This window comes from Osmerus mordax, chromosome 11, assembly GCF_038355195.1.
Source record: "Osmerus mordax isolate fOsmMor3 chromosome 11, fOsmMor3.pri, whole genome shotgun sequence".
NCBI lineage: Eukaryota > Metazoa > Chordata > Actinopteri > Osmeriformes > Osmeridae > Osmerus > Osmerus mordax.
The window spans coordinates 4887690-4910823 of NC_090060.1; the positions used below are offsets into that span (position 1 = coordinate 4887690).

General features: G+C 48.0%; 1 protein-coding gene across 1 annotated transcript; it reads right to left on the minus strand.

Moving 5' to 3' along the window:
* On the minus strand, positions 1-21077 carry acsl3a (acyl-CoA synthetase long chain family member 3a). The gene is made up of 15 exons (XM_067246347.1): positions 20943-21077; positions 16762-17379; positions 14714-14891; positions 11602-11711; positions 10979-11117; positions 9410-9560; positions 8540-8663; positions 8162-8233; positions 6239-6378; positions 5710-5882; positions 4663-4737; positions 4094-4285; positions 3429-3543; positions 3040-3197; positions 1-2732 (listed from the first exon to the last, which is right to left on the minus strand). The coding sequence occupies exons 2-15, from the start codon at positions 17131-17133 to the stop codon at positions 2575-2577; spliced, it is 2157 nt and encodes a 718-aa protein (XP_067102448.1). The 5' UTR covers positions 17134-17379; positions 20943-21077; the 3' UTR covers positions 1-2574.
* Between the last annotated feature and the right edge of the window lie 2057 nt (positions 21078-23134).

Sequence of the window (23134 nt, forward strand, 5' to 3'; positions counted from 1 at the left end):
AATAACACAAGGCAGGGTTTCTAGACCAAACACAATCTTTACTTAATCATTCAAGGCAAATTACAAATAAATATAGTTGGATGCACTTATAATACAAGGCAGGTCTCCCCACAAATATGGGAAAGGAGCTCCAAAACTGGTCTATGTAATATCTTAAATAGATTCAAAATAGAGATTTTACATTTGCTTTATCCATTGACCATTGCCCACCAACATATGTACAGTACAAAGAAAGTATTCTGTACTTAAAAAGGCATGTTATTTCAGGGGAAAGTACCACACATTCTCTCAAGAAACACTATCATTGCTGTGTAGTATCATATGAAAGGATTTACATGGTGGTTAATGTCGAAATAATTAGAAATCACATAAAGGCAACGTGTCAACTGTGAATGTATAGAACACGGTTTGTGTCAAGGAGAGAGTTTGGATGCCATATATGCTTGGTGTCTTAGATATCTATCGAAGCATAGGGAGAGGCCACATCCAGACACACGTGTTTGCATAAATACACACACATCCACGATTATTACATAACCAGATACAGTATGACTGATGACAATCTTTTTCAATAAAGGTTGGATATAAAGACGCTACACAACCACACACACATTCTAAGAAATGTGATCATCCACCATACACAAGTGTGTACCTCGTTCTTAAATCTAAAAAAGGGGCCTTGTTTGGACTCAAACGTCATATATCAGGGAGTCAGGTGGCTGAGCGGTTAGAGAATCGGGCTAGTAATCAGAAGGTCGCTGGTTCTATTCCCGGCCGTGCCAAAATGACGTTGTGTCCTTGGGCAAGGCACTTCACCCTACTTGCCTCGGGGTAATGTCCCTGTACTTACTGTAAGTCGCTCTGGATAAGAGCGTCTGCTAAATGACTACATGTAAATATATTGCAGTGTTCAGTTTCATGGTAATAACAACAAGAGCTGAGTATCTGTAAGTGCACACATACAGAATCCTACAAGAGTTTACAAACATGTCCTATACTGCAAATATGTACTAACCACACCCTACACTACACCCTTAAACCGGGCACAATTTTAGAAACAATCATAAAGATATCAATTTTATGTATTTTTCTAAGGTGTTAAAATGGCACTATTTCACTGTGCAGGGGGTTTCTGGTATGTTTTGACACTAATGTAGCCCTGTCAGTTCTAGCGCTTGAAGGATCTAAGATGATGACACAGTCTGAGGAAGATCTCACGTGAATAAAAGCCAAAAGATTTTGGGTGGAAATCCCAAAAAAGAAACTGAAGATTCAAAACAAATTTAACAAAGAAAACAAATGCTAATAGTTCCTGTCCTGCAGGAAGTATGCCTAGTCGCCAGGAAGGCAGTACACTAGATATATAACCCAATAGAAATCCCTGGATTTGGGATTAAAATCTGGACATCGCAAGTGGATGCTACTGGTTATAGGACATGGCAAGAGAATCAGCCAATGATAGCCCTGGACAGCTATTATAAAAAAAGAAAAAAAGAAAAAAACAACTCAAGAAACCGTAACAGGAGAAAATAACGACTACAGGAGAAATATGGAAAACAAAACAAGCAAACCGATGTTGTATCATATCAAACTACTTCCTGTTGTGCTTCGTTTAGGGCTAACACAGCATCCTGTCTCATATCTGAAATGTTTCCGGTGAAATGGGCTAGGCAAAGACAGGCAGGGATAAATCAACCGTATCTTTCCAAACTCTTTTCAGACAGACATATCTACTTACTATTATTTGGAGAGAAAGTATTATCTAGATAGGTAAAGGTAAGGTATCAACAGATACGACATTGCAACAACGGCCTCCTTTTTCTGGTACAGTAATGAAGCTCGAGCGAAAGTTCAGACCTCTACATGCTTCGGCCCGTTATTTCTCATACTATCCTATTCACACCTCTCAAACGCTCACTTGTATTTTCCTCGCTGTCGATGCCTAGGCTGTCAACTGGGATATCAGCTGGTCACATCTACCCAATAGCACAGCGACACACCTTCACTACTGGCCAATTGTCTTGCTGCCGTCTCGTTAAATAGGTTTCTCTCTCTGCCTTCGCTCCGTTCAAGTGCTGTTGTGCACGCCCCTCCACCTCCCCAACGCCACCAGTCTTCAAGGACTCACCAGCTCCACCTTCCATTCAGCAGAGTCATCAGCCATCACCACCAGTGTCTGGACTCTAAGGGGGGGTTCATCTTGCTGTTGCTCAGGGCAGAGGCCCCTCGATTACCAAATCTCCCCATAGTGTCTTACCGCCAAACCCAGTCTAATCACCACATATTGCTTGTTGAATAATCAATTATATCTTCTTCCTTCACTGGTCTCTCCTGATTGAAATAGTTCCTGCTCATTCTGTATTTTCTTTTTTTGGTCTCAGGAGAACAAAACAGATTCAAGTAATGATGGTTTAACAGGGTTGTCTTTTCAGGGATAGGCAGATGGAGAGGGGGGGGGGGGCTTTGAGGCAGGTGCTGGCTCTGTGCTTGGACAAACATTTGACTCAGGTGTCACACACATGGACACACGGACCTACGTAAAACACACACACACAAACACTCTTTCTCGCCACGCTATTTCCCGCCGTACATCCTCTCGATGTCGCTCAGGTAGTGCGTCTTCAGCTCCTTGCGTTTGAGCTTGAAGGCGTCCGTGACCAGGCCCGTCTCCGGGGTCCAGGGCTCGGGGCTCAGACAGATCTTCCGCGGGATCTCGAAGCGCTCCAGCTGGGCTGCGGAAACCAAACGGCACAGGAAGAGGAAACGCATCATCGGCAGCTCTCGAATAAGGACGAGTGCGACACGTGTGCAGCACGTGGTACCTGGCGTGAAGCTGAGTCACTGGAACATGGAAACACGGAACTGTTAGAGGAGTCGTAAGCGTGTGCGGAACAACGGCTGACCCGAGTCGATCCAAGAATCTTCCACTGACGTGGTTATGCCCATGTCAATATCTAAATCTGTTCTACCCGTCTTTAAAACACTTCTGAGTCCCACCTCACCTCAGCTCGGGTGATTGTAACCTAGGAGATGTCTGACCTGCAAGGGCAGCCTCCGTGATGACCGTCAGGACCACCTCCTCCATAGCCAGGTTTTCACACAGCTCCTCGAACGAGCCCCGGATACGGTACTGGTCCGCCAGCGCCAGCAGCTGCTTCTGATTGGGCACCACGAAGCCAATCACGTAGGTCTCGTCGCTGCAGGGGAGGGTAGAGGAGCTCACATAGTTACTTTACTGGAGATCCTGACAACGTTCTCGCGTGTCCACGTACGTCTGTCTAAGACCACAAACAAAAGGTAGGGCCGAGAGCTTTTGAAAAGACGTTTCTAGTGAGAGCACGGACGAAACACAGGACGATGGTAATGAAGTAGAGGCTGTGTTGTGGGGAAACTGGTGGGATTATTGAATACTCATACTCCACACACACCTGTTGGCGTAGGCACAGATGTTATCGATGAGAGAGCAGTTCTTCAACATGGCTTCCACCTTGCCCAGTGACACATACTCTCCTGCCTGCAGCTTCACCAGGTCCTTCTTACGGTCTGGAGAAAACAGAGACACCAGGGTAGACTGGATGAGTGTGTGTGTGTGTGTGTCAAACACCCACAAGGCAGAGACTGGAACAGCGGCACATTTTCCACTGCATTGCTATATCTGGGCAGACAGAGATAAAAGAGAAGGGTTTTTTGGCTGACCACAATACACAAACTGGAGAGGAATTCTGGGAAGTGGTTATGAAATTGTGATTCTGACAAGCTAGACTAAATGATGGCAGGTAAGAGAGCAGAGTTGATAAGGATGTGGGAGAGCTGAGGGCACAATGTTGACATTTGTACAGTTACAAAAAGAAAAGGGCAGCTGAAGTCAGTTCTCAGACACTTGAGGGAGAAGCTCTGAAGTACGGCTAGTTTACAACCGTAGTTTGTGTGAGAAGTCCAGTCTTTCGCTGGAACTAGCCTCATGGTAAGATTGGTGAGATAATACTCTGAGGTTTCCAGCATTAAAAAAAAGTCCCCCCGCGTTTTGCTGGTCTCCTGTTCACCGCTCTGAACTCGGACGCGTCCCATCGTAGAGCGCGTCGGCGGTCCTCACCGATGATCTTGAGGCAGCCGTCGGGCTGGAACTCTCCGATGTCCCCGGTGCAGAACCACCGCTGACCGTCCCCGTCCACGAAGAAGTCCTCCTGGTTCTTCGCCTCGTTTTTGTAGTAGCCCATGGTTACGTTGGGCCCGCCAATCAGGATCTCTCCTCGGGGATGGGGCGTGTCCGTGCTGCTGTACCCACCTGGAGAAGAGGGCCAATAAAAACCCAGTCGAGAGTCAGTCGGAATCGAAATCCCATAAAGGACAGATATAATCTGCAGTCATTCTGTGGGGGGGAACAAGAATAAACTGAACTCGATTAGATGACAAGATAGCCACAGAGAAATAATAGAGCGTGTGATGGATTAAAAAAGAAAAACAGAGTGAAGAGAACATGGAGGAGGGAGAGAGGTTCATCCCTACAAGGCTCTGGGGGGGGGGGATCTTTCCCCTCATATGCTGTCCATCATTCATGTTAGTTAGGCCATGTGTGGACATACCGGGGATGGATTGATAAACACAGCGACATTGTTTTCATAAGTGTGTGTGTGTGTGAGAGAAGAAGTGTGGCCTACTCACCTTCCATCCAGTCCTTCAGCCTGATCTCAGAGCACACCAGCGGGCCTCCCACTCTGCCAGTGCTGTAGTCCCACACTGGAACACACACACACACACACACACACACAATTACAAGATGCCAGGGGCCCCTGTCGTCACACACACACACATCAAAGCGGCTCACCATCACAAGAGTCACCCGCATCCCGTCAGAGAAACCCCTGGTTACCGTAGCAACCTGACCTCACTTATCCCCTCGCTATGGCAATGCTGCTGGACCCATCTCAAAGCAGGGACTAAAAGAGAATGCTAAGGATGTTCGGTTGGTCCAGTTGCTGACAGCGGTGGGCAATGGGCCACCGTGCAGACGGAACTGTTTAGGAAAATGACTAGGATTATATCCTTGCATAACACCAAATATGGCCTTATTTCTCAATACATTGTTTGGATAGTAAATAAGATTCATGTTCTACTCATCCTCTTCCTCTCTCTCTCCACTCCCCTCAGTCACTCCATCGTAAGGCTGGCAGGAAAACAGTCTAGCTGCAACTATGGCAATGATATTCAAAGTATGATAGCCATCACAACCGTTATAATGCGTTATAGTATTATACATTTTAGAATATGATCTCCGTTAAATGTTCAAAATGGTCTGGTATATTGGACTTCAGTTTAATTCAGTCATGTTAACTTTCACTTTAAGTAGTTGGTGCTAGCCCAGCACCAAACACAGGTATTCAGACCATTCTGAGGAAATAATTGCCTGTAAAATGCTATTAGAACATTCCAAGATGCCAAGCAATGCTCTATGTTTCTCCCTCGTTTACCCTCTCCCCCCCCTCCACAACCGGCCTCTCTCGCCCCCTCTCGACCTCTCCCTCCCTTAGTATTTCAATCTAACTCGCTCTTCCTCCCTCCCACAACCTTCATTCTCTCCCTTACCAATTTGTTCTTCCTTCCTTCCTGCCCCTCTCTTCCACTCTTGACCTCTTCCTCCTAGTCTTTCAATCTAACCCTCTGTTCCTCCCCTCCGTTCTTTCCCTCCATTCCCCCCCCCCCCCCCCTTACTCTCGCTGATGGTCCCGGCGCCGCAGGTCTCCGTCAGCCCGTAGCCCTGGCCCACGGGGCAGCAGAAACACACGTTCATGAAGCGCTGAGTGGCGGCCGAGAGGGGTGCCCCGCCCGAAAGCAGCACCCGCGTGCGGCCCCCCAGCAGAGCACGCACCTTCCTGAACACCAGGCTGGGGGGTGGGGGTGGGGGGCGGGGGGAGAGAGGGGAAGGTTATTAATCTACTATGGGAAAAAATGTGTTTACACCATAGGCGGATTAACTGTGCTTAAATAGCCCGTTTGTTTGTGCACAAGGGTGAGTGTGAGAGAGACACTGTGTGTGCGCACACATGCGCGTGTCCATGCTCACAAATCGAGATGTTGTGACGGATTAATGAGGAGTTTGCATAAGGATGAATTTGTGTTCACAAGCATTTGTTTGCATGCATGTATATACGTGTGTGTGTGTGGTGTGTGTGCTCCTACTTGTTTGCATGCATGTAGATACGTGTGTGTGTGTGTGTGTGGTGTGTGTGTGTGTTCCTACTTGTCACACAGCGGCGTGCTGTAGCCTTTGGACAGCTGCTCCAGCTTGTAGTTGTAGGCCAGGATGAAGAGGGTCCGCTGGAGACAGCTCATCTCCTCCACCTTGGTCATCACATTCTTATAGATACGATCCATGATCTCCTGCAGGAGGGAGGCAGGAGGGGACAGAGAGAGAGAGAGAGAGAGAGAGAGAGAGAGAGAGAGAGAGACAGAGAGAGAGACAGAGAGAGAGACAGAGAGAGAGAGAGAGACACAAAGAAAGAGAGAGAGAGACAGAGACAGAGAGAGAGACAGAGAGAGAGACACAAAGAAAGAGAGAGAGAGAGAGACAGACACAAAGAAAGAGAGAAACAGAGAGAGAGACAGAAACAGAGAGAGAGTGTACAGGAAACAGGGAGAAAGAGAGAGAGAGGGCAGGACAGAGAGGTGAAAAGAGAGAAAAAGAATGGGTGAAAGAGTGAAAGGAAGAGATAGGAGGTGAGAGACAGGGAGGGGATGGAAAATAGGGGTAAATACCTCAGCCCAACCCGTCCAATACCAAGTTTCACTGTGTAAGAACTAATGGGATTGGTAAATCCAAAACATATGGCAAGTTACCGTTGCATAACGGTGTTAGCCCATGCACCCAGACAAACACAAATTCTCCCGAATCATTGATAGACTCTGGGAGGGGTAGTCCAATGCTGCCGGCATGGAAAATAAGTGATCTCAATCCCACAGAGATTGATATAAAGATAGACAAAAGAAACCAAACAGGAAAAAGTGGTGGTGAGGATCGGGAGAGTTGGAGCAAAAGAATAAGAAGTAAGGGTTTTAATATAAAAGTGCGCTAATCAAGTGTTCCAGTTTGTCCAGATTTTCCGTTGAGGGCGATCAAGCTGGCATCGTTTGCTAGTCGTGACCCCAGTGACCCCTGTGTGTGTGTGTGTGTGTTTTGTGTGTGTGTGAGACTGAGTGATGTCTGTTTCCTACCTACACTAGGGTTGTGGAGAAAGAGACTTTGTTCAAAACCGCACTCCGACCAAGAACACTTCATTATTGAACCGATCACTGTGTTCTTAGAACCGGGGTCCAAGTCTCAATAGGGTAAAGGGCACAAACAACAAACAATAAACAGCAGCTGGTGTGTGTGTGTGTTTGTGATACACTACTGAGAAAGGAAGCAGACGTGGGACTCATGCAGCCTGTTGACAATGTCAAAGAGAACTACACACGCATTTCATGTGCGTGTGTGTGTGTGTTTTGCGGACTGTGTGTGTGTGTATGTCATGGGGAAAACCACACAGGGCTTTCTCACGTTCTGTTTCCAGCTGTGAATGGTTCCAGACACTGGAGCCCTCTGACCCCTGGACTCATGACCCTGGGAGGGGGAGAGGGGGTCCTCATGGGGGAAGAGATGGTGGGGGGTGGGGGGGTGCTCTTCTCACAGAGAGAGAGAGAGAGAGAGAGAGAGACAGAGAGAGAGAGATAAAGGCTTTCTCACTGACCCGTGGCTTTCACACAGGGGAGGGAGGGGAGAGGGAGGGGGGACATGGAGGGGTGAGTCATTAAAATGCATGGGCTTGTGTGGGCCGGCCGGCGCCACGCTGAAATGCAAAGCTCGAGTGAGTGGACGCCTTAATGGTGTGTGTCACTGGTACCCTAGTCCAACACCAGAGCTGGGTTTGATGGAACCCAGTCGAACAGGAGTCCATTAGGGAAGACAGTGAGATGGCACAGGCCAGGACAATATGTCACACATGGAACTAACACAACACTACACACACGTCTCTGACAGACTTGTTTAGGTCTCTATTACACATCATTCTGGGTATTCCGGACACAGTCCGGAAAACGAACGTGCATAAAATGGAATTCAACACTTTAAAATGTTCCCAATTTCCCGTCTAAATGATACGTTTGCTGGGTGGGGGTGGTGTCTTACCGGAACAGCGGCCATGAGGGTGGGCTGTAACATGCTGGTGTCTCCTTTGGTGCCTCTTTTGATCTTGGTCGACTGGTGGGAAAGAAAGAGGCCGTAGAGAGTACAACAGTCAGATGGCTTCTGGTGCATACAGTCCTGTTTGGACATCAGGTCTTCACACCAGGACTCCACAGAAACAGCCACAGATAGTTGTTCATTTTGGAAGCGGGTCACCCACCCAGCCAGCTAGACTGTCTGTCAGTCTGTCAGTCAGTCAATCAGTCAGTTGTTGACATAATCTTTGTGAGACGTGTATGAGTGTTTAGTCCTACGGTCATTACAGTGATGTGTGTGTCAGTGTGTGTGTGTGTGTGTGTGTGGGGGGGGGGGGGGTCTGACCTGGTCCGCCAGAGTCTGGGGGGAGGAGTAACCGATACGACAGCCGTGCGCCACACACACCAGCTCAGCGCTCAGCTCCAGTACGTGGGCCAGTGGAAGGTACCCAATATAGGTGTCCTCCTCGCTGCCAGAACAGAGAACACACACAGGGCATGGTTAGCATGGTTGTTCATAGAGCGTGGGGGTGTGGAGGGTTGAGCAGAAGGCAAATGTTGGGAATTTCCTGGCAGGAAAACGCCTGTGGTAAATCAGGGAGAAATGTTTTGTTAAGATTGTAAAAGGAATTGGAGATATATTTTCAGAGACATGGGACAGTGTGTGACGTGCAAGATATCCAACCGTAGAAACAGGAACATTTCAGGGAGAGAGAACCCATTACCAGTTGTTGTTTACATCCCAGAACATTTACGCCAGAACTAAACAAACAAAGAACGGCCATCATTTTCATTGTGAGTCTAATCAAGATGGCAGTGAGTGTTTCTTTCCCTCCATTCCTCTTTCCATTTTTCCCTCCCCCCCCCCTTTCTCCCCGTGAAGATATGGGAGTTTAACCAAAACAAATCCGCTGCGAGGACCAATGAGATGGTGCCGAGCTGTTGCTAGGAAGAACTTGGACCCCGCGTGCCTCTGCACGTGCTCAGTTGATGCTGAGGCCCCTCTGTGAGGTCACAGATCACTCTGCCAGTTTCCGCCAGCATCATGTGACTTTAACCCTGCCACTGTACCGTGCATTATACCGCCAAGGCATCAGAGCTCAACCAAAACAACAAAATACAACCAAACCAAGTACTTGTTTGACTTTTTAAATACTTTTATGTGCAAAATATATCCAAATATTTGTGACTTCCTTTAGGGGTTAGGGACACCTACCCCAGGTTGGGTATCCTCGCTGCCATGCCTGTGATGCTGGCGATGATGTTGCTATGGGAGATCATGACGCCCTTGGGCATGCCTGTGGAGCCACTGGTGTACATGATGACGGCAATGTCCGAGGGGAGGGGCTGTGTCCGACCTCGGGCCACTGGACAGGTACACACACACACACACACACACACAGACAGACACAATAATTGTTAAGACTGCATCCATGTCCTGGGAACGGAAGGAGAGGATGCAGAGAAGAGCCTGTCTTGCGGGCTGTGGGGTTGTGGTGGAACAGAGGGCACAACGCTGTCTGGTGAAGGTCAGCAGGCTGAAGCCATGGAAAAACAGCCAGCTACATATTAAACAAGCCCAGCACCCTTCAGTAAACCTACTAACACTGCTGGGCACTTACAAATGGAGAGAGTCTGAGAGCTGCCAAACACACCATCAACGTTCCCCCTCTCTCTGTCTCCATTTCTCTCTCCTCTTTTCCTCCCTCTCTCCCTCTCTCCCTCTCTCCCTCTCATAGGTTCCCAATGGCTGGCAAGTAAGTGCTGTAACACGTCTCACACCTTACACAGAAGAATACGGAACACTGTGGAAGGTTCCTAAAAATATATACCGAGAACTAAATGATATTGTATTGGTTCTCGTGTGAGAAAGACATGAACTCGTGTGTGAGTGTGTGACGGGGCATTAGTGTTGTGTGGAACATTTCCAGGACATTCACAGCGAGGCCTGGAACACGGAAGGCAGCCCAATCACTCTCTCACTCTCTCTCTCTATGTCTCTCTCTGGGCCGAGGGACAGATCAGATGGGGAGAAACACGTTACTGGGAGGAGACGAGCGTAACTGTACCCGAGGGGAGGGGTCCTGGCCTGACGTGGACTCAGACACACACACACACACACACTCACACTCCGACAGAAGAGGCGAGGGCTCTGTAATGCGAGCTGATGTCATGTGAAGTTAGGTTGCGCCTGCGTAAACAGGACCCTCCCCAATCCCAACGGCATGTCCGCCCAATGTTGTCGCGAAGGAGGACCTGCGCGGGCGCGCACGCACACACACACACATAATGTCATGGAACTTAATTGTTTCGGGTGAAAGGGTACCAAGGTCCAGTGACAGCTGGAAAAAAAATGTCAGGAAAAGAGAGGAGAGAAAAAGGGCAGTTTAAGAGGCAGTAAAGAAGGGGGGGAGGGGTTGTGGAGTAGGAGGGTTTCCTCAATCTTAATCCCCCCCCCAATCTGACCATAATCTGACACAGATGTGTTCACTTCCTCATTCACATGACCCTACTGAGCCCCAGGAACCATGAAGACCTCCACCAACAACAGATGAGTGTGCTGTATCTAGTCAACAAGCCAGCACGACAAGCTGCCCCAAGTCAAGACTTGATAAGATGCCTTTACAACTGTTGCATGGCTGAACAGTTGTACAGGCCATCATTTGAAGGGAATCACAGTGAATGTGTGGCTGACGGGTCAAACAGGTTCTGGGTAAAGGTCTTTTACAGACGCATGGCACAAACAGGGGTTTTATTTCACAAACAGGGATTTTTTTTTTTTTACCATTCTCTGGCTCGGTGCCCAGCTCCTGAACGGCGGCCATATTGTGAACACTGATGCCTCGTGGGTAGCCAGGCCACTTGGTGGGCGTGTCATCCACGACAATGATGTGCCTGAGCCTGGGGACCTCCAGCAGAATGGCCTGACCGGAAAACAAGAGAAAGAAAAAGAGAGGGGGAGAGAGGGAGAAAGAGAGAGAGGGAGATACAGAGAGAGAGACACATGTGAACAGTCCACAGACAGCTTATCATCGCCCGCAGGAGGTTTAAGTCAACATAACTCCCGTTACACATCAATATTTATCACAAGTGACTCGGCGAAAGAGAGGGAGAGAGCGGAGAGGCATCCAATGGCTGATTGTGTGTGTGTGTGTGTGTGTGTGCTTGTGCGTCACAAACTGATACGTGTACGGGTATGTTCACTCCGACCAATCTCCATGTGAGCCCGTCCCTTGCACCCCTCCTCTCCTCTCCTCCCATGCTCTCCATCCACACTCGTCTTCCCCGCGGTCCTCCTTTCCGTTAATAACCGCTTTGGTTCCCTCGCTTCCAATTATTTTGAACGGAATCCTCTTGACAAAAGGATTGTTGGAAGGAAAAGTCAGTGTGTGTGTGTGTGGTCCATACCTTCAGTCGGGTCTCCAGCAGCTCCCTGCTGATGATAATGTGTGTGACCTCTGTCTCATTGAGCCCGTGAGCAATGGCCGGACCACCCAGAGTGGAGTACAGGGTGACCACTGCATCCGAAACAAACACACACACACACACATACTCTGTGAAATGTATATTTACGTAACAAGGCCATTTGTAATGTCTGATTCCAATCTGTTCTAAGTGATATACACCAAAAAATCGAAATGACCTTGTCCTTCACAAATCTTCCATCTAAAAGATACAAAATACACATGACGTTTCCTTTTTGATTGAGGTCATAAATAAAAGAACCCCTTGAGGTAGAGTTGTTTTTATCCTGCTGCTATGACGACGTCAGCAACAACAACAACAGACTGTTGTGTGACCCTGTGTGTTTAGCTCTGGGACAGGGCTTAGCCAGGCCCGTCGAAATTAAATTAGTGTCAGACTGGTAAGCCTGGGTATCAGACTGATATGCATGTGTGTGTGTGTGTGTGTGTGTGTGTCTGCCTGTGTGTGTCTGTCTGCCTGTGTGTGTGTCTGCATGTGTGTGTGTGTCTGCATGTGTGTGTCTGTCTGCCTGTGTGTGTGTGTCTGCATGTGTGTGTGTGTCTGCATGTGTGTGTGTGTCTGCATGTGTGTGTGTGTCTGCCTGTGTGTGTGTAAGTGCGTCTGCCTGTGTGTGTGTCTGCCTGTGTGTGTGTGTGTGTAGTTGTGTTCCAAGCAGTGGGACCTTTCCCAGAGCCTTTCTGTCCACATATTTTGAATGTTTCCCAGGAATCCATTGTGGATGACACTAATACCAGCCTAAACTGACACTAACTTATTTGGCAGACCACACAATCTGCCTCTCAAAAACAACATTTGGTTTGTTGCCCCTTCCTGGAATCCTACATAAGTGCAGACAGGCTCTTAGCAAAGATCCAGACGTCTAAACCTTTGTGAACTGTCTGTTTCTGGGATGCAAAAATGATCAACTACCTGAGTGTGTGTGTGCATGTATGCGTGTTTGTTTGTGTGTCACGTGTACATGTGGGAGGGAACTCTTGTGTGTGTGTGTGTGTGTGTGTGTTTGTGTATGTAGACTCAAATACAGCACACACTGAGACGTCTGTGTGCGTGCGTGCGTGGTCCCCGGCGCGCCACGCGGACAGTAGCAGCAGGGCTGTGAGGAGGTTAGAGCAGAAGCCAGCAGGGGTCATGTCACCCTGGCCAGAATCCACACACACACACACACACAACCTCTGACAAAACACAAGAGGGGGAGGAGAACCAATAGGTCCTCACTGGGGTGGGGGGGAGAGAGAGAGAGAGAGAGAGAGAGAGAGAGAGAGAGAGAGAGAGAGAGAGAGAGAGAGAGAGAGAGAGAGAGAGAGAGAGTTCAAGCGAGGTCGCTCGAACCAGGGGTGAGCCCAGAGAGTTTTGGGACCGGGGCCAGTGACATCATTCCTTTGCGTCATGGCGTCGGAGACATCCTGCAGGGTGAGGACAAGGGGCGTGACACCTCGGCGTGAGATCCAAACAGGCTGGGAGTTGGACACGTCTCATCCACACACACGCACACACGCGCACACACAGGGTTCATTTCCCCCTTGCAGGTCTAGAAACGTATCCAGTATCGTCCAGCATCACTAAGGGATGAGTAGTTCCTCCTGCGCCTCGCGTCAGGAGGTGCTGGGGGGGGTTCGGGTGAGCAGACGTACGAGGCTGCTGAACGACAGGCTCGGGTTCGGGGGAGACCCTACCAACAGCCACAACACACCTGGGAGTGGAAGCCAAACAGAGGGAGGACCGCTGAGAGAGAGAAAAGAAGATTCCGGAAAAAGAAAAGGAACAAGAGGGTGGGAGAGAGATGGGAAAAGAGAGAACAGGGAGAAGCGGGGCGATGAAGGTATCGAAGGGGAACGGAGGGCGGGAAAGAGGGAGGGCTGTCAGAGGGAGACAGAAGAGGCTCTACGTGAGTGTCTGATGTTGACAGAAGCATCAGGGGGTTAGCCAAAGGCCTTGTATATATACACAACCTCTCTCACAGGGTGTGTGTGTGTGCGCGCGTGTGTGAATGAGTACGTGAGCGACGCTCAGCGTGCATGCATTATGTGCCCGTGAAAACAGACCTTCGTCGAACATGGACATGCACGTGCGCACAGACTTTGCACCGTAGCGGAAGGGCCGTGAGTGCAACAGAGGTGACGGGGGACTTCTGTCGTCGTGTACGGTGTGCCCGCTGGGTTTATGCGAGCGAGCATGGCTGCATGTTCAATGGCCCGTGCGAGCGCATCCATGAACAGTGTGTAGGGATGCGTGCGCGCATATGTATAGTATTCTGTGTGTGTGCGTGTGTCTGTGTGTGTTTACAGCCAGGCTTAGCTGTGGTGGGACACTGACAGTGTGCACGTCTGCATGCGGAGGAGAGGGGACTCCACAGGCGTCAGGCTGCCAGGAACAGGAAACAGGAGGAGGGGACAGGAACAGGGAACAGGAGGAGGGAACAGGAACAGGGAACAGGGGACAGGAGGAGGGGACAGGAACAGGGAACAGGAGGAGGGAACAGGAACAGGGAACAGGGGACAGGAACAGGGGACAGGAGGAGGGGACAGGAGGGGACAGGAGGAGGGGACAGGAGGAGGGAACAGGGGACAGGAGGATGGAACAGGGGAAAGGGGACAGGAGGAGGGGACAGGACGAGGGGAGAAGAGGAGGGAACAGGAGGAGGGAACAGGAGGAGGGGACAGGAGGAGGGAACAGGGGACAGGAGGAGGGGACAGGAGGAGGGGACAGGAGCGATGGGACAGGAGCGATGGGACAGGAGCGATGGGACAGAAGGAGGGGACAGGAGGAGGGAACAGGGGACAGGAAGAGGGGACAGGAGGAGGGGACAGGAGGAAGGGACAGGAGGAGGGGACAGGAGCGAGGGGAAGCGGGACACTTGCATAACAGCAGAAAGAGCAGAGAGGGACAAACTGACCTTCTTGCTCAGCTGGGCTCTGCATATTTCTAAAAGCTGCCTCAATTCCTACGTCTCCCCCACGCATATGTGCATGTGAGCACACACTCACTACAGTATGTGTGTGTGTGTGCGCTGTGTGTGTGTCCTACTCCTACTCACGGGGGAAATTGTTCATGAAGCAAGCCTGGGCTGCGATGAACCACTGCGCCCTGGTCTCACAGAAGATTGCGATGTTGTTGTGGGGCCTCTGTCCCAGCGCGGCCAGGCCACAGCCAAACCTGGAGGCTGCTCTGTGGGTCTGCTCATAGGACAGCCAGCGGTACTCCCCCAGGACCACCTGCAGGGGGGAGGCAGGGGGGGGAGGCAGAGGGGGGAGGCAGGGGGGGGAGGGAGGCAGAGGGGGGAGGCAGAGGATATGGAGGGAAAAAGATGCTGTGATAAGGAATTGAGAGACCAGCAAGATCAGGTGCAATTGTGTGAATTAAGGACATTTGGGTGTGGGGGTGGGGGGTAGTTTTGAGAGCGATGGAGATAGTAAGTCATGTGTTTGTGCAGCCTTGAGGACCTACTGTTAAAGCTTGCTGGTATTTCATCAAATTGACTAAAGCCTCGAGCATGATGATGCATGATCTCTTCTGAGTTAACTCTAACACACACACACACACACACACACACACACACACACACACACACACACACACACACACACACACACACACACACACACACACACACACACACACACACACACACACACACACACACACACACAACCTGTGATGAAACACTGTCCTCTACTGGTGCATTGTTGCTATTGCAGGAAAGAGGCTGTGAACATATAGCCTGGCATTGTCAGACTGAATAGCAGCAAATGCATATTATTCTGGAACCTCTGAGTTCCAATTTCCATTTCCTAGGGGCATTATTGACGGGTGCCGACCAAAATGCCTCTGGACACAATTGTATAGCAACCAATCAGAGCAACAAAATGTAATCTTGGTTGTTTACAAAAATGTCTCAACGCGGCTCCTCTCTGACCGTCAGTCATCGTATTAAACCAGACCCATATTCCATGTGCTGTGATTGGCCTGGCACTTCACATGCCGGAGGGAAATCAGTTTGAATGGGAGGTTGGCCAGACCAAGCCCTCACCCCAGCTCAATTTTTTGTTGTCGAACCTGGCTGAAAAATAATAGTTTTTTTACAGAATCTTTTTTGGGAACTTTGGGAATTAGTTTGAAGCAAATCTGAGAAACTAGCACCCCATTTTTGTTCTTCCTTATGTCAAAGAAGGCACAGACCTAATACTGAGCAAGGAGCACAGCCAGTCACACCAGACCAGCAGGAAGATCCACATGGCACAGACCATATCTCGCTTCTGGAAGCTTCTGGAAGCTTCAATGCGCCTCTGAACACTTTACATAGAAACTAACCGGACTCCATTTTAAACAGCTTTGATGCTTGGTTTCCTTGATAATAGGTCTATGTGCTAGACCCATCTGCCTGAGCAAATAAACCAGAACCGGATTCCTAGGCTAGTGGACATATATATATATAATATACAAACACAAAGAAAGTGGATTTTCTTTCTGTTTTCTGCAGCCCCATGACGTATAGTCAAGGATGATGACAAAATATGTTTTGTGTAACATGTGTTTCAACAGAAGTGTAAGTAGATTTAGGAGATTAACATGTCGGGATTAGCAAGGTAATTAGGGTGTTGTCAAAAGTGTTGCAAGTCAATGCTGACTATTTACATTTTACAAATACACCTACAAAATGTGACACAGAGGTACATAGTCCATGTGAAAACTTAAGCACATTTGTAAGAATGTGCTTAATAAAGTCTGTAAAAAACAATTATCCTTTACATGTACTTAAAACGTCCGATGGACGATGTACTCTTCTTAGTACAGTGGAGCATTAGGAATCCCTGGGGGGATATTACACTGTTAACTGTTAACAAACAAAAACTTTGTGTATTTGTGATACACATACAAATTCCACCATTGACTTGCAATACCTGTGAACACCCCGTCTCATCCCTCCTCATCAGTTCTATCCTTCCCTCCCCCTTCTCTTCCCATCCCTCCATCTTTCTCTCCTCCCCTCCTTTAACAGCTTGCCTCTGGCCTTCCTCTCATAAAGTCCCTCTGCATCTCTCATTCCCCTTTCTCCATCCCTCCATTCCCCCTCCTCCTCCTCACCTTCTTGAACACCTTGCCGTTGACTTGGCTCTCATCCTCTTCCTTAACAAGCTCCCTGGTGCCCAGAAGGTCTCTTTTGGGGAACCTCTTGGCCGCATCCTCAAACACCTTGTCCAGCGAGTCCATCCCCGGGCGCAGTGACGACATCAGCCTCTTGGTGGCCCTCATGTCCCGGTACGGCCCGGCGGGGTCGCCGGACCCAGACTGGGCCTTCAGCCTCAGGGCCCGCTCCTGCTCCGAGCCGAAGCCCTTGTCCTGATCGGAGACGGAGCTGAGCAGGAAGGAGGGGAGGAAGGTGAGCAGAGAGTACAGCCACACCGTCAGCTGGAAGAGCAGCAGGAGGATCGGGTTGAGGTCTTCCTTCAGCTTCATCCTGTGTGTGTGTGTGTGTGTGGGGGGGGGGCTGGTGGTAGGGGTGGGTGGTAGGGAGCGTTGTGCTACTCGACCACAGGCAAAAGAAGGTGCTAGAACTGTTTCTTTCTCTCGTTCTCTATCTCTCAGAGTTCCTCTTTCAATCTCCCTTCTTCTTCTTGTTTTAGTTTGCCGACAGGAACGGCAGCCTGGGAGGTAGTGGCCTTCTGTCAGATCTCCTTCCGTCTGTCTGTCACCCCCTCACTCCTGGGAAACACGAGGACCAAAGCATACAGTAACATCAGCAACAGTCAGCCCCTTTCTGAAAATACAGCCCAACACCACCAACAAAATATGCCTTGCTTCCTGCCTCTCGAGCTTGTCAGCCCATCACTCATAAAGGCACTCTTCTCAACTGACCCGTTAATGGATCCCCCATGAGACACAGCCAATCTCCATCCAGGTTTATCCCGCCACTCACCAATAGGAGGGCAGCGTGCCTGCTGAGAGTGAGACCTGATTGGCTGGCCTAAATAAGACGGAGGTCTCGGCTGCATCTGTGGCTGAGTACTTGTCCCCCCCACTCCCTGCCCAAAGCTAGCGCTCTGACCACTCATCTTTAGGATAGGAGAGGATAGGAGAGACAGAGCGAGAGACGGAGAGAGAAAATAGACGACAAAGACCGAGGGTGAGATCATGAGGATGACAGGGGATGAGAAAGAATGAGAAGGAGAGAGCAGCAGGGAGAGTGTGGAGGTGTACCTAGAGAGCCTAACACTGTGAACGACTGGAGAGAGCTACAAGATGCAAGTAAGTAAAGGATAAAATAGAGAGAAAGGGAACGGGGGGGGAAAGAAGGAATGTCAGATTCTAGAAAACAAGTGTTTACAATGTGTTTCCAGGATGGAATGTTCTCTGGGTGGATTTCCACACAGGCCTAAATCCTTGGTAATAGGGGCTGTATAAGATTCTACACATTCTATAGGCCCAGACTGGAGATCTCTGGGTCCACGTTTCTGAGAAAGCCTTGCATTTCATTACAATTCAGCCTAAGGCTAATGCCACTAATACCCAATGTGCAATCTCCTGTAACACCTGACAATGTGCAGTGTCGGGGAACTGTCCATGGTGCTGACGGCCCAAAACTAATCCCTATTGGTTTGTTATACAGCAAGGGGATTGGTAGTCAAAGCTAACCAAAATGTGCTAGCATGGATATTCTGTTCCCCCTCGCAGGTTTGTGCTAATGTTTGTCGTGCAGCCCAGTTCACAGCCCACAGCTAATTATGCGGCTCATTTCACAAGCGGCTGTTCCACGGTACAGTTTTGAAGTTCAGCCACACTTTCACTCTAGCTCTACTCCATCAAGGCCACACAAGCAACCTTCATAGAAAACAATGAAACACACGCCCGAATTAGGTGCCCTTAGAGACTATTTTAGAAGTGATTTATTATTCATTTCGAAGAGCAGCTCAACTTCCTCCAAACAGCATGCCATCCTACAGCCCCCCCCCCCACACACACACACACACTACACACACCTCCAACACTCCTGCAAAAATGAGTCATGAATAAACCAACAGGTTACACACCAACACTGCTGCCAGCCTGCCAAAATCTCCCAGTATCTTCTCCTCCCCTATCAGAATACTACAGCACAGCGTTTCTGAAGGAAGCTGATAAGAAACCAGAGGAGAGATTATAGGAGCAAACAAAGCTGCCAATTGAAGACAGTTTCCTCGACCACATTTGGCATATAGGCCCACAGTACTCCTACATTTTTATGACTCTTACCGTCAAAGTATGTTTTTGTTGCATTTCTGCTGATCGAGAGGGCAGCCCGATAATCTGAAGTGACCTTATCTCAGTGTCTCCTTCCCTCAGCAGCTGAAGGAACAGAGAAGCTGCAAAACTATAGGGCTAGTAGGTAAGTAGGCCCGACTATTCCTCTTAATGCCTCTCCACCAAAGGTGTGGGCTCCTTTGTTCTCAAGAACGGCTTGGCTCACCGTGAAAATGCACCCTTCCACCACACTAGATAACTTCTAATTACCTATTCTTTCAGTGTCGTGGGATACAGGTAACAATAGGAATCATCTTTCCTCAGAACACTGATTATTAATGACTGAGCCATTGTGGACCTAGACTACCTGACATATTGACAGAAGTGGGATTCACTGCAAAACCGGCTCATTTGAGAAACCTGCCAAGCAGGTCAAACTGCTCTCTCCAATCTTCCCCTTCTCTACAGTTGATGGGCGAGGCTGCAACAGGTTGTGAACTTTATCACAGAATTCACACCTGGCTCGCAAGCGGAAGCTTACTGATAAGTCCATTACGGCACGAGGTTGGCAAAGCCAAAAGAACAAACCCAAAGAGGAGAAACAACAAGGGAAAGCAATGCAGTTGTTGCTCAATAGAGCTTTGTGAAGCAAGCCTGGACTTTGGAAAATGGCGTCCACACAGTGGATTAATTGAGTAATATCTGCCATGCCCTCACCATGGTTGGGTAGGCAGGCGGGCAGGCTGGCAGTAAGAGGGAATCACTGCTTCCTTAAGGGATTGTGAATGGGTCCTATTGTGCGGTGAAGCCACCGCTCACGCCCTCGCTAAAGCCTCCTGGAGAGCCGCTCAACGTTGCTATTGTGACAGAGCAGCACGCAGCAACACACGACACAGGGCCATCGCCAGGACGACTGGCTCTGGAGTGTGCGTGTGGCGTTGCCCATGTGTGTGTGTGTGTAGTGGGACTGTGGGTTTGCAAGCACGTGTGCTTTCCCTTTTGAAAACATTGCTGAAGTAAGCATGACTTCACTGAGAGGGCACACAGAACACTATACCTTGGACTGTGGCGCTCGGTCCACAACAGTTTGATGTCTTTCTTGGTCTTGATTTGCAGCATGGAGGATGTGAGAAAGCACACAGCCAGCCTGACATCTGAGTGACATTCTTTTACAAACCTGCCAAACCAGAGATGTTCTTCCCTTTTCCTAATTTTTTTGTGGTGTTGATCTCAGTCATTGTTCTGTGTTGATATTGGCTAGCCCTACCGCTGTTAAAGGAACAATTACCATGCTGTTCTAAGTAACCACTAACTTCACTCCACTGATCTAGTCTCAAGAACCAAAATGTATTACTGTCAAGATCTCCACTATGTCAAAAGCCAACTTCTGCCCTACCAAAGACATCACAATGCACATAGAAACATGGCTCAATATAGTTGAGACACAGCATGTCTGTGTGCTCAAGTGGCATCGCACCACCCTCCAGAGACAATAGTTGCTCTGTGTACGTATAGGCAGGCGCTTCCTAATAGACCATCCTGATTTGATTGCAGTTGCCATGGGCAGTAGGCTGCACACAGACACAGCCTGTCTGACATGAAGTGTAAGCTCCTTGTCATAGGCCAGTTGTGAAGTATAGTTAAGCCAGTTTGATTTATTTATTTTTGTCTTCGTGTATGTGTATCACAACTGCAATTTCAATGAGATTAGGTTTAAGTATGAAATAAACCAACAATAATTATTATTTTGATTGAGCTCCATGTCTCAATTTCAGACATGGTATTTGCCTCTCAAAGCGTGAATAAAAATCTACTTGTAAAACCGGTTAACCAATACACATGCAGAATGTTTAAGTAACAAAACTTAACACAATTTGAAGAAATACTTGTCAGAAGTTAACTATTTTGTCTGACATTAGCTAGAGACGCTTTAGTCTACATCTATGGCATTCTGACTGCGTTAACACGCCTTCGACTATCTCGCACATCTGGGCAGGAGCATTATAAACAGCAGCACACGAAGAGCAATTCATGCATAAGTAACTTACCTTAGACGTACTGTGTTTGTTGTCAATGGCCATAGAAAAGCGCCTATTTAACTTTTTTTATTTTGATGCACAATTGCACAGTTTGCAATTGAATTCCCGCATTGGAGTCTGTCGGCTGATATTGGTCGCCGCTTTCCATCCGGAAGTGACAGGCACGTCGTCATGGCATTATTTCACAGGGGGCGATCCTTGAGTTTTGATTGGGCTCGTTGGGGTGGCGCGTGGTGGGGGCGTGTCCGTGATGAAATTATGAGGTTACTGGCGTTCAGACCTGGAGCACACTGTACCACTTAATAGTCTCATTGAAAGAATCACAAAGTCATGGAAAGTAAGGTCTTTGAGAAATGTTACTGTCACATACATACAAGAGTCAAACACATAAAAAATCTTAATGTAGACTAAAATAACGTCGGCTGTCTATCACTTGTCTACTCCTGTCATGGGTGAATCAGTGAGTTTGCACATCAGTCAAATGCATAATAAGCACATACAAATACATCTGAAAAAAGTAGAAAACATCTTGAATAGCACTATAAAATACAATTGATCGATTCATGTCTGACCATTTAATATCTATTTGCAGTATATTACACAATGGTTGACTACAATATACAGCCATTGGGTGAGCCACTTTAAAAAAAATAACACATTCTCCAGCCATAAAATCTCCAATTCCCCTGCAATGAAATCCTAATCACATTTCTCAATGCAATCTGTTTAATCCCCCGTACCCACATGTTGCTTACACAAAAGCTCACCCATATTAATGCTCTGAGAAATGTCACAATACAAAGAAACACTCTATTAAAAACATGTCATCATAGCATCACAGTAGCACAACAACACTTCTTTCGAGCATCTTCGGCACAGCTCCCTGCTAACAGCACGGTTTAAATTTAACCCTGACGTCACATGACTCAGATGGCTCCTCTTTTTTAGCATCTGAGAGCTGTACCTCCCAGGCATAGAAGCAGACACTGGGGACAGAAACCTGACCCACAATCCCCAAGTTCACAAAGACGAGAACGCAAACCATGCATGCCACACGACATTCTCCATCACGTAGGGTACAACGTGACATGACCTTGTTGCACTGTTGCTGCTTGGTAACAACGTCCAATTGGGCGTTTTTACCAAACCTAGTGAACATTTACTAGACGCTAGGTAGACTTGTTGACTCTTATCTATGTTAATAAGACCCTTGCACCTTCGAATGTAGGTGAGGTTTGTGTGTACAGCTTGTACTCAGTGTATTTGGCTAGGTTGGACAGTCCAGTCCCTATACGCTCATGAAGCACAGAAGAATGGAGGTTTATCCACCATTGAGGGAACCTTGTCAAAAGGTTTTCTGTTGGGCGCCTCCAGGAAGAGACTACCAGTCCTAATCTTCAGAGGCTGCCTCCTCAACCAATCACAATGATCGACCCATTGCCCACTCTCTTGGTTTACAAACACATCTCCAGCTCTTCTTCGAGTGAGAGATGACCTCCTATAGGAGCTGGTACACATACAGTAGATTTAAAACAAAATGTGTGACAGGGTTTGGAGGTCCAGTTAATTTAAAATATTCTTACTAGTATTTGAAACAGGTAGAGCAGTTTGAAGTTCAGTAACAAGTTTATTTGACATTTGTAACAGTAGAGATATTATAAGTACATTGGAATTATTTGGTCCTGTTCATCATGACAATCCCTATTGGCCAATCTAAACCTTTAATTGATTTTAAAAACAAATGTTTATACCTAAAATAACTTAGTACAAATCGTACACACTATGGTTCTGTTATCAACAGTTGTCATTGTTCTGATACAGCTGAACCCTTAATCCTAAACATCAAAGGATCCGACCAGTGTGGTTGATTGTATTTGAGTTTGTCACATCAGTCTTTGCCAGATCCATGAAGCTCCAGGCACAACTGTTACCAAACGATTACCTATACAGTACATTTTCTAAACTCTTAACATTGCAACACACCTTCATTACACAATTAGCCATACAGTACAACTTCAAAAGATTAACAGTTGATTACATTACAAAAACATTTCATGTTTCATTTATATCTGCATACAAAAGACAACATGACATTTATTGTCTTTTCTATCATTCAGTTTCCTTTTACTGTGAACAACTAATTTTGGGGGGATGATTGTGAAATGTGTATGTTTTTTTGCAATACCAAACTATAATTCTAG

Coding starts and splice junctions, on each gene's coding strand:
- acsl3a (XM_067246347.1), bottom strand. CDS start 17,133: ATGAAGCTGAAGGAAGACCTCAACCCGATCCTCCTGCTGCTCTTCCAG. Junction 8,234..8,539: donor CCCAGACTCTGGCGGACCAG/GTCAGACCCCCC, acceptor CTTTCCCACCAG/TCGACCAAGATCAAAAGAGG. Junction 5,883..6,238: donor AGCACGCCGCTGTGTGACAA/GTAGGAACACAC, acceptor CCCACCCCCCAG/CCTGGTGTTCAGGAAGGTGC.